The 15,474-nt window shown below is 36.5% G+C and overlaps 1 protein-coding gene across 5 annotated transcripts in view; it reads right to left on the bottom strand.

The window, feature by feature from the left end:
- SLIT2 (slit guidance ligand 2) overlaps nt 1-15,474 on the bottom strand; it is a 361,217-nt gene that overhangs the window by 141,657 nt on the left and 204,086 nt on the right. For all 5 annotated transcript variants that reach the window (XM_036330006.1, XM_036330014.1, XM_036330022.1 and 2 more), the window contains exons 6-8: nt 9,450-9,521; nt 3,837-3,908; nt 879-1,042 (exon numbers count right to left, since the gene is read on the bottom strand). In XM_036330006.1, the coding sequence (XP_036185899.1) occupies nt 879-1,042; nt 3,837-3,908; nt 9,450-9,521 (308 nt within the window). The remainder of the gene's footprint in view (nt 1-878; nt 1,043-3,836; nt 3,909-9,449; nt 9,522-15,474) is intronic.

The raw sequence follows: 15,474 nt of genomic DNA, 5'->3' as shown, positions 1-15,474 counted from the left end.
ATAAATACTAATACAAGAATAAACTCTGTGTTTTGCATACTCACAACTGTAAACCTACTTTTGCCCCACCCTGTATTAACATATAATTTTATAAATATATATAAATATCTATCTACCTATCTATCTATCCATGGATTGGGTATCAGACTGCCTAGGCTGAGATCCTTGGTTTAAACTATATAACCGTGAACAAGGTTACTTAGTATATTTTTCTCAGTAATTTAACCTCTAATATAGATATTACATTTCCCTAAAACTGTTATGAGGGAGGTAAAATGAAGTGACTATATGTGAAATACTTGGATTGGTGTTTAAGCAGAGGGAAAGAACTAAGTAAATGTCATCTACTGATATTTTATATCACCCATGTCTTATTTTTGTTTTCAGATTTTTGTTACTAAAGCTAGTCATTTACGTCTTTTAAGTAGACTTCAACCCCTACTATATATGTATACACAGAAAGTACTTTGTCACTTTGCAACTATAGTTATTTTTTTTGAATTTCCCAGCAGAGATCCAGGGTTAATTAATCATATTTCCAATTGTTAAGCATAAAAGTAGATATAAATGATTACTTAAAGGGAAAATAACGAGCAGCAAAGAGTACTAAAATCTAGGGATTTCCTATATTTCCCCTGGAGTGAAAGCTGAAAAAGTCTTTCATCATTCCTTAGGTACAAGTAATCAGTAATTATAAAGCCTGCACTGATGTCTTAGAGCATATTATTATCACCACTAAAACAGAGGATTTCCATAGAGTGATTAGCACACAATTGCACACATTAGTGAGCAACACGAAACCCTGAGAGCATGCATTTTTCACAGTGTCCTTGAAGACAGCATACAATAAGACCACACCAAGGCACTTTCTCCCTTACCACTGCAGACAAATTCTCGCTTCTGAACCTCAGCGACATTATGGCCCCTCAGGTGGGAGGGGCCCATGCACTGAGTGTAGAGGCCCACGCGAGGCCTCTGCCGCAGCCAGTCCGACAGCCAGGCCAGGTGGCAGTCACAGTACAGGTTGTTGGAGTGCAGTCGACTAAATGGCGGGCAAGAGGTTTAAAGCAAAAAAACAAACACACACACACACACACACACACAAAACAAAACAGAAATAGTTATTTCAAAACTTGGAAAAATCTTTAGTAATAATATATAGCTCTGTTTCTTAACATAGAATTAGATAAAGCTTAGCAACTTGCAATCATATTACTTGTCTAAAAATGTAGCTGGTTCACAACCACAGCATCGAGTCTCTCTTCTTTCACCTGCGATCTAAGTAAATATGCGGAAACTGGAACATGACCGTGAGAATGTTTTGCCTAGGTTCATTCAAAACGGTGCAGAGAGACAAATCCAAGGCAAATCACTCTGCAGTGCCGCCATACTGATAGCCGATTGGTGCTGGGGGACGGGCGGGTAAAGAGGCGGGTAGGGCTAGGAGGCACGTTAATAAAACTCGTGGCTCCCAGTTTGAATTATTAGTTAGTCTCTGCAGGAACTGCTTGCAAAATCTTTTTTAGGAGGTCACTTTCATTTTTTGCTCGATAAGAAAGAATAATAACTCAACATAAAACACTTCTTCCACCCTGGGCAGGTGGTTCAGTTGCTTGGAGCATCGTTCCCTACATGGAAAGGTGGCAGATTTGATCCTGGTCAGGGTGCATATGGGAGGCACCTGATGGACGTTTCTCTTTTCTCTTTCATATCGATGTCTGTCTGTCTGTCTCTCTCTCTCATTCCTTCCCTCCCTTCCTCTCTCTAAAATTGATAAACATCCGTGGGTATGGATTAAAATAGAAAACATTTCTTTCAGGCCCTATTATGATTTCCTTCTTTTTGTACAATATCAGAAAAAGGGATCAGCAGCATTTGGCTCTTGGGGACCTGCCCTCTAAGAGTAGAAACTGGAATTAAAAGACATAAGTGGCTGGGAGTGAAGGAATTAAGTGAGCCCCCTCTGTGCTGGCAGGAATCCACACCCGATCGTGGATCCCTTCCAAGTGGCAAATAGCACTTCACCATTAATAAAACATCAGACAAATGTATCCACTAAATTAGGTAAATGACTTCAAACTGGCTTTTATGTTTTCTCAAACTAAAGAAAAGGACATCCAAAGCTATAAATCAAAGCATCGTTCCCAGAATCATCTATGACACAGTAATACCATTTTAGCCCTTTTTAGCTGATGTGCTCAATTCTAACCCAATAACAGTAATGGATATTAAAACGGAACTCAGTCCAGAAAGATAATTGGACCATAAAAATGGAATTTTTAAGTAGCAATGATAATATAGAATAATGAAACAAGCAAAGCAAGGGAACTGAAAGTTAGATGGCTCTTTTACATTCTCCTTGAGCTTGTAGATACGGAAGAGCCTTGTATGAAAACTAGACAGCAGACCGCAGAGCAAAAAGCTACATTGTGGGAAAGGTGGGCAACTTCGGCTCAATCTGCGTGGAAGTCAGAGTGGCGTGCTTTGGAAGCCAGTGGCACATCCTACATCATCGTTCTCGAAGCATTTCCATCGGAACCACACCCAGTACAATGGTTCAGTTACATGGGCACACGTGATATAAGAAAGGAAGATAAAAATGGAAAAGCCAGATTAGTAAGATGGACTGTGGTGGGTCTCTACAAGAAAATGAGGCACATTATCAAAAATGCAGATGATGGATGAGTTTACGGTCCAAGTGGCTTTATTTTGCAAAGAAGAAAAGCTCGATCAAATTGTTTTTTTAAAATTAAATTTAATAAGAAACCAATTTCATTAAATATAGTTGGAGTGAACTGGGCTATTAATTTGGACAGATTAGTCTCAATCTGATAGCCCCGAGGAAACGAAATCTAGTTCTATGTGCGTATTTTCAGAATTCTTTTATTTTGCTAATTCATATTCCAAGAAAATTATAAAGATGGAACATTGTATACAGAGATACACTTTAGTGAGAAAAAAATTAAATTAAGATTGATATTGCCTAATTATTAAAAATCTGTCAACTCAATTGATTTTTTATTAAAAAAGAAAATAAATATAATGTTTCCAGTTACCAGCTGTTATAAAAAAAAACATATTTTGAAAAGCCAATAAAAATATTGGCTTTTCCAAAACATACTTAAGAACACATACTTTACCCAAAAGTCCAATGCTTTGGTTATGTTTCTGGCTATTTCTCACATATTGTATATAATATAGCTCTTTGAGGTCAAGGTGATTCTGAAACTGAGTTCAAATGAGATTCATCTCTGAAAATGCTTTGAGTAAATATCCCTACCCTGGGCTTTAAGGATTAATTTTTCTCCAAGAGAAAAAAACACACATAGCTGTAGCAAATACTTTATTAGAGAACCTTTTTATTCACCTAAAATATTTTAATGTCCATCTGTAACCCCTGAAAAGATATTTTTAAATAGAAATGCTGACATAACCTTAATTACAGAAACACTAGAAGGTGATGCTGTAATTTTATGTTGCAAAGAATGTTGGCGAGCTAGTTTAGCTTTATTAGGTCTGCTTGACATACAGTAATAAAAACATAAAGATTTATCATTTATCATTTCTGACAGCCAATCAAGGAGTCTTCCATTTCTTAATGAAATGTGACCTCCACAATAACTCAAAGTAAACTTCCCAGAACACATATCATTTAAAGGAAAGCTTTCAAGTTTTCAGAATAATTTGCTCAAATATCATATCTAGAACTTTAATAAAACTGGTGTTTTCCTTGTCTACACCATAATGAACTACTTGTTCTTTGCTTACTAAAAATAGTATTCAGGGGGCATCCCTAATTGATTAGATTGACCTTTATATATGTTGCGACTACTTACAAAGTCCTAAGCTTAGGCATGTGGTTGAAACTCGCCACAGAAAGTCTGGTAATGTTGTTATTGTTGAGAGTGCTGTAGAATAAAAGAAAATAATTAAAGACTTCAGATATGAAATGTACTAATCATTCTATATATGAATGTAAAGAAAACTTGTAGTGATTATGTTTATATAAAACAACTACTGGGTTGAGATGGCATAGAGAATGTACTATATTATAAACAAGATGACAAATAAGTTGTATATTTTAACATATCACTGTGTATTCAGTTTTACCAAATATTTATTACAAATGTATGGCATCAGCCACAGTATCTTTACTGTTTCTATGTTGCTTGATGCACCTGTACCTGCATGTATGTCTGTTTATGACAAACAAGCCTGAGACAGTCACAATTGGAAACATTAAGTAGTCACATTTCCTTAGAGAGGTGTTATGTGTATTAGTGCCCGTGAGTAAATGAACATATTTGAAAGCTCCAACTGAAATCTCACAGCAGTGTCATGGAGTCGCTTCTGTCAGGTCCTGAAACACAGTCCTGCTGATTATTATTTCCTGTAGACATCAGCCACTGTTGAAATCTGAGTAATAAGAATGATATCTATATGTGCTACTTGCTCTGGGTGGGGATGAAGTGACATTCTGCATCAGTATATTAAAAGCTTAATATATTCTAACAGTTTTTAGCTGCAGCCAGATACCGTCCTTTTATTTTAGGGCTACGTGGTGATGATCATGGTTTCCTGAAACTAGACTACGTAAGATGGGTGGTCATGGGAGATATGGTGAAAATAAGCATAATTCTTTCTTGGTTCAAATTTTTCCTATTTCCCCCTAACAAGCATTGTTAGTTTGTTATTATTATTTCTACTGCTACTTCTCACTTATTCATCCAATATTTCCTGAATGGTTCTTATTTTTATGGCAATATGGAATATCATAAAAATAAAACAGGCAGGCATAAAACCTGTCTGAAAATAGCAAATAGGCCAACTGGTGAGATGAATTACTCAAGTTACAAAAACTTAGAATTAATAAGATGAAGAAAAGAATTTGCTTTTCTCTCCCTCTTTCTCTTCGGAGAAGTCTGGTTGTGACAACAAAATGTGAAGACAGCTATTCCAGGAGTGTGTGAGGACAGTGTGGAGACGGAACATGATTCTAGCATATAGTACAGTGTTGACTAAACAGGACAAGCTGCTGAAGGAGGCGAGAAAGATGGGATCAATAGCCCAGGTGGATACCTTTGATATTGGAGAGGGGTTGTAATTAGAGGTTGCAAATTCATTTGCCTACCTAGGCCAGGCAGGGAACAAACATGAGAGAAGCAGGCTGGATATGCGAAAATATGATGAGGGAGAGAGAAGGAGAGCAGTGCACAGCTGGGAACCAGGAGGGCCCTGGAAAACTAGCGATGCTCTTCTTTGTTGTAGAGTTAGTATTCAGCTCCCACGGACTACTGCTCTGTGGTACTGGAAGGCTGCTGAAGAATGTGATTTTCTCAAGAAGCTCGAGTTCAAAATTTTTAGATCAATCCTCCTAATTTTTAATTTTAAATACCGGCAACCAACTCAAATATTTCAAAAAGTCCATGAGCCAAGTCTGCTTGGGTGAAACAAGGTACATTTGTGAGGCGACGTTAGGCCAGCTGGCGGCTACAGTTGTTAAAGGTGCCATGCGGGGTGCTCGGGGGTTGAGGGATTAACTTAAACTTCTCAGCAAAGTAGGGCACAGCAGTTACATGTCTGGAACATGCACTGACCCTCTTTGCTCTCCAGTTTTGCAATGTATTGAATGATGTAAGAACTAATCCAAGTGATTTGAATTAAGTCACATAGGGGGGTAAAAAAAAAAAACAAAACAGCCCACTTTATGCAGGACCTATAAAGCATTGAATTGGTTGGTTCATGCTATCTAAAAGCCTGTAGCATTTTCCATGTACTCAAGTGAAATGAGATTTCTTTTCAAACGCCATTTAAATATATCCTGATGTTTGCACTAAAAGGTTTCACTTCTCAAAGGGATTTGCTTTCCAATGACCCCTTTTTCCGCCCTAAAAATTGCTGCTGACTTTCTATAGCGAAAATCTCCAGAGTACACACCATACTAAAATGTGACTTGGGGGATAAGATATTTTTTAAAGTAATTCAATGCAGCAGACACACATTAATTTGAAACTATAATTTCTTATGATGCCACAGAAAACAGAATTTCACTTAGTGCTGATGCTGGTGGCTATCAATTTGAAGTCTTCTCTCAAAATGTTAGTTTGCATAGTGCAACTGAAGAAATAAATTATCTTAGCATCTTTATTCAGTATCTATGTCGGCAAAGCAATTTTGATACTGGTACCTGGTAATGGAGCAATACGTGGAACCAAAGAAACTGTATTTAAAGGTTAATAATAAATACATATTAATTAGGTCTGATGATATGTTTATGCTATGGTCATGCAAAAGTCCATTTCTGTGTTCAACTTCAAAATTCTCTCTTTGTAATGAGAATGTATTCTTGTACAAAGGACATCTTGGTGTTGAAATACAAAATGTTATTCTTGCTAATTATGTAGGCCCCTTTGGACTTACACCTGGACTTATTTTTTCTATTTTCTTAGTGCCAGGCATAGGATTTGGCAGAGAGTTTGATATTTACTGGATATGAATCACCGTGTTTCAATTAAGTTAAATTATGTGCATTCTATAGAAAAAAAAACACACCTAAAATTAGCAACTCAAGGGATATATTTCATTTCTAGTCTAGCCTCCAAAGAAAAAGTAAACATTGATCTAGATTTAATTTTCAAAGTTATTTTTGGGATAGTATCTTCATATTTAGGAAAAAAAAGTTCTATATTTTACCAACCAGAATTCCACAGTAAGGCCATGAACATACAGGTGATAAACGGCCTACTTGCTTTCATCTGCCTAAACTTCCCCTTCTTGAGCTTTATTCACTCTCTCTACCTAACCTGACACATTTTCATCAATGGCCCTGGATCACCACTCCTCTTGTTTGGCCTCAGTATATTCGAACATTCGTAAATGGTTCATTGAATTAAAATTTTAAAAAATCTAAACCATTGGGAGCCTGAATTGATGTATGTGCAAATTAGCGTCCTTTCATTATTCCCACACAGTGAGATGGTCTCATCTAAAGAGCTATGATTGGTAAAAATGCGCGAAACAGAGAACAAACTTTCTGCAACCCTTTAGAAGTGAACTCCATAAAAAAGCTCCTGAGGAAATGTTTATAATAGGCGAACTTCTTTTACCTAGCAAGGTATTCGGGCTTGATGAATTCCAGTGGTTTCAGTACTTCATCCAATTTTTCCTTTAATTCATCAACTAATTTCTCTAAAGGTTATATGAATTATAAAAATTTTAAAGTTAACATATATGATAAAAGAATGTGTGCTTGACTTTATAAATTTTCAATATAAATGTTTAAATCCTTTTGAAAGAAATGCATACTTTCTGTGCCGATTTTATGTATTTATTTTATTTTATTTTTTTTAGCAAACAAACTCAGACCAATCTGTATCTTTTTGAGACATACATATTAGGTCCCCAAAAGAGCTTTAAATGTTAGATTTCGATTTTAATTCCATGAACCATAAAATGTTTATTACTCTCTGATGTGGTCATGATAGGAGGTCTTTTTAAAGCCACTTTTTAGATAGTTTGCTCACACAGCACACAATGAATGAGGTGATTGTGTTTTCATGAATTTACTGTTTCCGAAAGCAATTATATTAATTTACAACAAATAAGCAAATTAATAGTCACTGTATTAACTGGTAGCGGGATTTTACTGCCAAACACAGTGCTTGGCACATGGCAGATTTGCTTTCTCACATATTCTCTCTCTGTCCATGTAAATATGTAAATATTTCAAAGTATACATAGTATTTATATTCTTTCTGTCACTATAGAGTACTCAACATATACTCAATATGTTATATATAAATTATTCCACATCTAGTAAATATTTAAACTCTTAATAACAAAGTACATTAGGAATTTTCAATTTGTCCAAAACACTCAGCAAAATTTCCACAAAATGATTGCTATCATTCATCTTCCTAGTTAGGAGCACTGATTTAGTGTCAATTTGTTTGGCTTTATCAGGCTCCACTGAATTAAATAACTTCTGTGGCAATCTCTTCACATACAAAGTTTACTGGCATTGGCTACAGTCCTGACATCAGATGAGTATCACGAAACCATAGCTGTATCCTAATTATTCTGACTCTGAATTAGCATCAGTGAGCTTCGTGTATTAAAACTGGCTCTGGAACACAACTTAAAAGGTGGCCTCATAACTACACTGTGTATGGTTTGCACTTGGAGTATTTTTCCTATAGAAAAAGTTAAAAGTTAGGCTGTTATCAATCAAAACCAAGATGACTTCTCCTGTGGTCAGAGAACAGTATATATTCTTATAATAGTTTACCTCAATGAACTTATTCTTACATAAGCCTTTAAAAATAATTAGCAATAACATCACATGACGCAGCTAAAAACTCTATTATTCAATTATTCACAATTAAAATCAAAATCATATAGAAAATATTGCTAAAATAAGTCATTCTGATTGAAACATTACATTTTTTTTTCAGAATTACATCCTGTTCCTCAAACTTAATTTATAAAGCAATGGAATCCTTTTTTTCAGGAGGCTTTTGTGATTCCTAGATAACTTTAACCAGCTGGGCTAAAAATTCAAAACTTCTTCACATTTAATTCAATTTTGGATTTCTGCATACATTGAGTCAGGGATAAATGAGAGCATAGAAAAACAGTTTATATGGGGGAGAAATGTATACGTATATTTCAAAAGCTGTAAAAAGCTGACACTCTGACTGGAAAAAAAATTTCATAAATGGACAGGTGGCTTCCCTTGCTTTAGGAACTCTAGTTTTCATTAAAATTATTTTTATTATAATTAATCATTTAATTTAAATTAGGTTACTAAGTCGAGGATCTGTAGAGATTATTCAGTTGCTTCTAACCAATTCTGTCAGTCGTGTCTGCCCAGATAGTTCAGATCTGTGAGTTGTGCTTTACTAAGTCAGTAGTGAAGACTTGAATGGACCTATTGGGCCGCTCATTAAAATTAGAATGTCAATTTCAAAAGAACCTTGCAAAAACGATGTCAAGTTATCTGGTCAAAAAGGACATTTTACAGTGAGACAATATCTTTCCATTGCATAGCAACTACAACCTATACCCACATATCAGCTACACAGAGGTTTATTTTTTGTTGTGATTTTTCCTATACAACTGATGTTATCTTATGACTTAGCAATCCTGGAAATTCCCACAAATCCCGTGAATCAAAATAGTTTATCATAAGAAGAGACACGTCAAGGACATTATGTGTGAACATTTGCGTGTCTCTCTTACATAGACCATGTTACCTTAACATATAGCTATGCACAAGGTTTTGCACACACCCGTTTGGACTCTTCCCTGTTTTCACCATGAGTTATTAAGGCATCTCTTTACTAGACCATTTTGACCCTGGGTTTTAAGCTAACAGATAAGCTTCCACATTAGCATCCCCCCCGGACACAAAGCTCTCGTGAGGAGTCAGAGAAATCAGAGGTACTCACAGCACTTCCAGGTCCCGGAGAGCCCTGAATGCCCCATCTTCGATACAGCTGATCTGGTTGTAATCCAGTTGCCTGTTAAACGGATGAGAGGATATGTGGAAAAGGCTGAAGACTTGCAGGGTGAGGGAAAGGAAGTCTCTTGAAGGGACTAAGAAGCCCTGTCTGCGGGAACTGAAATGCTCCCCCAAATACACTCATCGGCTGAAGAATGTCAGGAGCCATTCTGGCCTCCATGCCGCCCGCCACTGAAATCTCTTTTTGTTCTGAACTGTCTGTGCAAATAGCAGCCCTTGGAGAGCTCCTGTAAATAATAACTGCACCTTATATTAAATGCCATAGGAATGCAATTTCATTACATCAAGAAAAGCTATCCATTAAGAGCTTTCAGCGTCATCTTGCTGAAACAATTTCATTAAGGTAAAGGACTGTAAATCACTTAATGTCACATGCACCCCCTCAGTGACCTAACAGAATCCATTTATCAGAGAAGCCCAGCTGCATGTTAATTTCACTATCCTTGGCAAGAAAGAGCGAGACTACTTTTAGATTTTCTCCTTTTTAAAAGCAGTTTTCCTTCGAGAACTCCAAATCAAGAAAGAGAAATGAGGTACCATAGATCTTCCCGCAGTCCCAACCAGGAATCCACGTAGCAAGCCAGCAGTTGTTCTATTTTAAGCGTCACTATGCTCATAATTTGCATTGTTTATCATTATATACGAATTCCCTGCCCTGTAAAGGCGGCATCCTTTTCAGTGAGGGAACTTCCTGAGTGATACCACTCTCCAGGAAATAAGTGTTTAAAATATTAGGAAATCAATAATCATTTTTGTTTTTCTCAAAGATGCTAATTTCAGCCCAAACCCCTACAAAACATATACTGCAGCAGCAGCGTGAAAACGCTACCTATATCTAAGGTAAAAAGTTAAAAGGCTGTATCTGTTCCTCGTAAATAACACAAAATTGAAACAAATGAATCTTTTTTTGCAGTTTGTTAAAGTTCAAAGTTTGGAGAAAAAGAATAGGCTGCTCCAAACTTGGTTAAGTCTGCTTTTTCCTGTCACTTGTTTTTGGAATTAAAACTTCTTTACACAAAGGAATTTACTTTGTTAAAATGAATGGTTAAGTAGTAAATCCTACCTGTCCTATCATTTTTTTTTCCCTAATAAGCAGTGTTTAAATCTAGTAGCTTGGTGCTTAGCGATATTATTATTCCAGTGAAGAAAAAGTATTTCAATGCTTCACTTGGGATAGAAGCGGGATGTTTGATGCAATAATCAGAAGGGTTGTCAGCTCCACGTGAAGCTGTGCAGGGGCAAGACTGTGATCAGAGGATGACTGCATCTCATCCTTGTTTCCAGCTCAGAATTCACCCAAAGGGCTAATTCATATCCGAGGTCTGTTCTTACAACCACTGTTTAAACATTCCCACAGAATCGCCGTTTTTCTCATAAAACTACTGGAAAAAAAGTGCAAGGAGTGAATCCAGAGGGGCCTCTTTGAATTCCTTACTTTAGAAATTATGTACCTCCACAATGTCTCATGAAATATACATCTCATTTCACGAGGGTCTCCAGGGGACACAATCATACAGGAGGCTCTCTTGATGTCATGCAAATGGTACAATCTAGGACATGCCATATTAAAAAACAGGCAAACTCTGGAGAAGATGCAATTTTACTGCTTTTGTCAACGAAGGCTTTCCCCAAATAATAGCTACCATTCATGCTGCTGTAATAGCCCAAAGCATTCTACTTATTGGGAAGTAATGCAGAAGTATGATTTTATTTTCACGAAGATTTTAAAGACCTTTGATATAATACGGCGGCTGCGGTTCCAAGGAAACACATTTTCGAGTGCTCTTGATTTTTACAGATTAAATTCATTTAACGATTAAGCGAATAACCTTTTTTTATTTTAAAGTGCTAAATATATATCTACACGACTATTCTCTAACCTTCCAGACGATTTATCAAAGCCATTTAAAAGAGGACAATGGCATGGAGTGTTACCCTTGACACACTACGAAAGAGAAATTGTTTCCAGACAAATTGGCAAAATCTTTTAATGCTCTCAAATTTGCCTAATGCAGTCTCCAGGTTAATCTGTAAAAGGGTGAGCGGTATGTTTGCCCATATCTTAATATCCTGAGCTGTCAAAGTATAAATCAGTGCTGACAAAGCTTCTTTTAAATCATGCATACTATCCACAAAGGGGGGCCAGCACGCTGGCGGGCACTCCAGCAAACCCTGTCCTACAAGAACTGAAAGGCAGGCTACCTTCTGTCTCCCACCAGACACTGAGGCCCCCTGGGAACTTCGCTAATTTCACCTCTGTAGCATTGCTCTGGGTCACATGCTTCCGATTCCTAACGGAGATCTTAGCACTTATTGGTGCTAAAACATTAAGACTATTTGGCTCTCACAGCACCAGAGGCTTCCTTAAAAGTTTTCTGGATGCCATCCTATCTCTGTCCACATATCTTCTGAGGACAAAGTTATTTTTATGAAAATGTGACCTGTGAATGGACAATCAAAATCAAAATGAATAATTTTTTCATCAACTGGTGGATTTTATTCTATTCAAAGGAATGTTTATGGAAATAGCCAAGCCCGCATGACTGCCCATGAGAAAAATTCTGCATAAACTTCCATTTGTTTGCATAGGGTTCAAGATAAACAGTGTCAAAAGTATGCAATAGTGTAATTTATTTCAGGGGTTCTGGACTATTTTTCTGCACCTTGTTTTTTTCTCAAATGGCTCACTCCCTTCTCCCCTACCTTTCAAACCCTGGCACTTCTGCTTTCTGTAAACGAAAAAGGATCTGTTGTCAGCCATGCATTTGGAGACAGGCAGCCTGTTTACACGAGGTTTCCGTTTGTGCCATGAAATTATTTTGAATTAAGGAATTAGTAAGAGGAAAGTTTTTTTTTCCTTCTTCTCCAAAAAGTAATGTCACAACTGCCCTCGCTGGTTTGGCTAAGTGGTTAGAGCATCGACCCACGGACTGAAAGGGTCCCAGGTTTGATTCTAGTCAAGGGCATGTACCTTGGTTACAGGCTCCATCCCTGACCTGATGGGGGCTCTTGAGGGAGGCAACCAATTGATGTGTCTCTCTCATATCGATGTGTGTGTGTGTGTGTTTTTTCTCTCTCTCCCCCTATTCCTTCCATTCTCACTAAAAAATCAATTGGGAAAATATCCTCAGGTAAGGATTAACAAAAAAAACAAACAATAACAACAACAAAAAGTAATGTCACAACTATTCAGCCAGACAGAGTGGAAATCTGTTGATTTGGGGATGCTAAGAGCACTAGGCACTTCGGGGCGACTTCAGGATGCTTTCCTGGCATAGGGGCCGCTTTTATGGAGGAAGCAAACTACCACTTTCCTGATTTTCTGGGAAGAAAAACATGGTAGAGAAGGTATGATCAGTAGTTTCAGACCAACAGCGGACATGTGCTAGCACAGAGTTTTGTGTCTTCTCCTTATTTTTCTACCTCCAACCCCTTTCTGTTTAAATTCCAGATCTCCCCTCTGTCTGATCCTTCACTGCCCTAGTCTGTGGTGTGTTCTAACGCCTTTGCTTTATCTTTAATTTCATAAAAATGAAAATATTACAATGAATAGAGAACCTTCAAGACCTCTCTTGGCACCAACCTTCTATGATTCTCTTTTCATTGGCAACACCTCTCCTGGTGCCCTAAAATAACTCTAGACACCCGTGTTTCCCGCCTCGTACTGCTAAATTTAGTCTCCGACAACGCACTGTCTTTACTTAGAGATGGAGCTCTCTGTGCCTCACAAACAACAAATTTCTAAAGCTGGTCTGATATTTTTAACACTAAAAATAATTTAGCCTAGTTTCAGATTTTGATCAATTCTAGATGAGAGACAATATATAATGTTGCTAAATATAAGTTTTAAAAATAGCTATATTAAATGACAGAAAGGTAAACCGTTGCTAACTTGGCATTCTGAAATGTAGTCAGAGATGTTGTATTCTGTTACTTTTAAGTGTTTCTCAGGGATTCCTTTTTTAATTTGTTAAGTTTAAATAGCATACTATGTTTGAGTTATATGTATAAAACTTTCCTTCCTAAATTAACTTCAGTTCGTGTTTTTTTCCTTACCCATAGAAAATTTATATTTCACTTCAATATCTTATTACAAATCGATTTTTGAAAGAATTAGAACATAAACTATTCTTAACTCTGAAATAATAGTGAACATAAAACATCTCTAATAATTTCTAAATCAGTCAGGTTCCCTCAATGTCTCAAAATAAATTATTATGACTCTGCTCTGGCTTTCCAGGTGTCTTTTTCTTAAGTTACAGGAAATACAAGTTCCGTTCATATTCATATGACTATTATAAAATGGCAAAATCCAAAATTTTAGCTGACTTAAAATGCATCAGAGTAATAAGGATCAATATGAGGGCATGAGAAATTTTTGCTATTTGGGAACAAAGGTGATGGTGCATATAAATTAACTCATTGAACGCCATAAGCGTCTGTAGATGCAAACGACAGACCTTCCCCATATGCCACGTGCATCTATAAAAAAAAAATTTCCCTAAGTGGCAGACCTGACCAACTTTAAGATCATTGTTTTTGTGAGAATTTTCAGCTAAAAATATTCAAGAATACCCAAATTGTGAGTAATATATTTATTTTTATAATATTCATTGCAAAGTGATTTTTTAAATTAAATTCAAAATATCATGGTATATGGGATGGTTTCCATTTTGGACACGTGCCAGTTAACTGGTGAAGTAGGAGAAAAAGAAAAAAATGTTGTTAAGGTTTAAGGATTTGGGCATGACCCGTTCTATTTTTTTCCCCTTGCATGTATAAAATTCAGGCCAATAAGTGCCTAAACATACAAATCTCATACAAATAACAATTGTTTAAGAACTAGTCTAAGATTTAAATTACAATGAATGGAAACATAAGAATGATGTAAATTGATCCATATAAATAAACATCCTAGACAGAAGTTTCAGCGACTCTTATCATTTACCTCAGCATAAAATCACAATCTGAGTTAACCTGGGTATTAGTCAAGAAAATAACCAAGATAAGGACCATTCTGAGGAATGCAAAATAACTTTCATTATTTGTGAAATTAACCTTTTGCAATCTTTCAAACAACATTTTGTGTTTTGCTTTGTTTTTCATAGGAATAAAGAATTTCAGTTTTTATTGAAATAATTTATGGGATGAAGTTACATTCAATTGTCAATTGTTGGGAGGAAACAAAAGTAGCTTTAAGAGAGACGAAAACAAAAATAAATGAAAGACAACCAAGTTGATCTGCATGTTCTGGTAACACTAAGCAAAATAATCGAAGGTGGTGGAAACTGAAATTGACTATAATTGCGACCAGTTGTGATGAACAAACATTTGGTCTTGTTCAAAAGATTCACAGAGACATTTGGTCCAAGCCAAACTGCGTACCTAACCCTGCAATTTTCAACCTTTTTCATCTCATGACAGGTAAACTAATCACTAAAATTCTGAGGTATAGCATAAATATGCATATTTTTGCTGCTCCGATGAGAAATTGTATTATTATGATTATTATTCATTTTTAATCCTCGACTGAGAATATGTTTTATATTGACTTTTTTAGAGTGAGGGGGAGAGAGAAAGAGAGAGAGAGAGAGAGAGAGAGAGAGAGAGAGAGAGAGAGAGAGAGAGAAATCGATAGGTTGCCTCCCATACACATCCTGACTAGGAATTGATCTTGCAACTTTTTGCTGCACAGAATATGCTCTAACCAACTGAGTGACCTGGTAAGGGCCATTGTATAATTTTGTAGAAATCAAAACTATGTATAATTTTGATTCATTTACAGCAGATGGGTCTTATTGTGTTAGCTGCTGCCATTTTTTTGGTTGACAATCCAAAAGGAAAGAAGTCAGTGCCCCTGACTAAATAACCAGGTATTGGCGTGTCTTAAAGATTCTTGTGGCACACTGGTTGAAAATTGCTGACCTAAACCTTTGTGGCATCACCAGTCA

The sequence above is a fragment of the Myotis myotis genome, unplaced genomic scaffold (assembly GCF_014108235.1).
Source record: "Myotis myotis isolate mMyoMyo1 unplaced genomic scaffold, mMyoMyo1.p scaffold_m19_p_1, whole genome shotgun sequence".
Taxonomy (NCBI): domain Eukaryota; kingdom Metazoa; phylum Chordata; class Mammalia; order Chiroptera; family Vespertilionidae; genus Myotis; species Myotis myotis.
The sequence above is the reverse complement of the archived record's forward strand: the minus strand, read 5'-3'. Positions and strand labels throughout refer to the sequence as shown.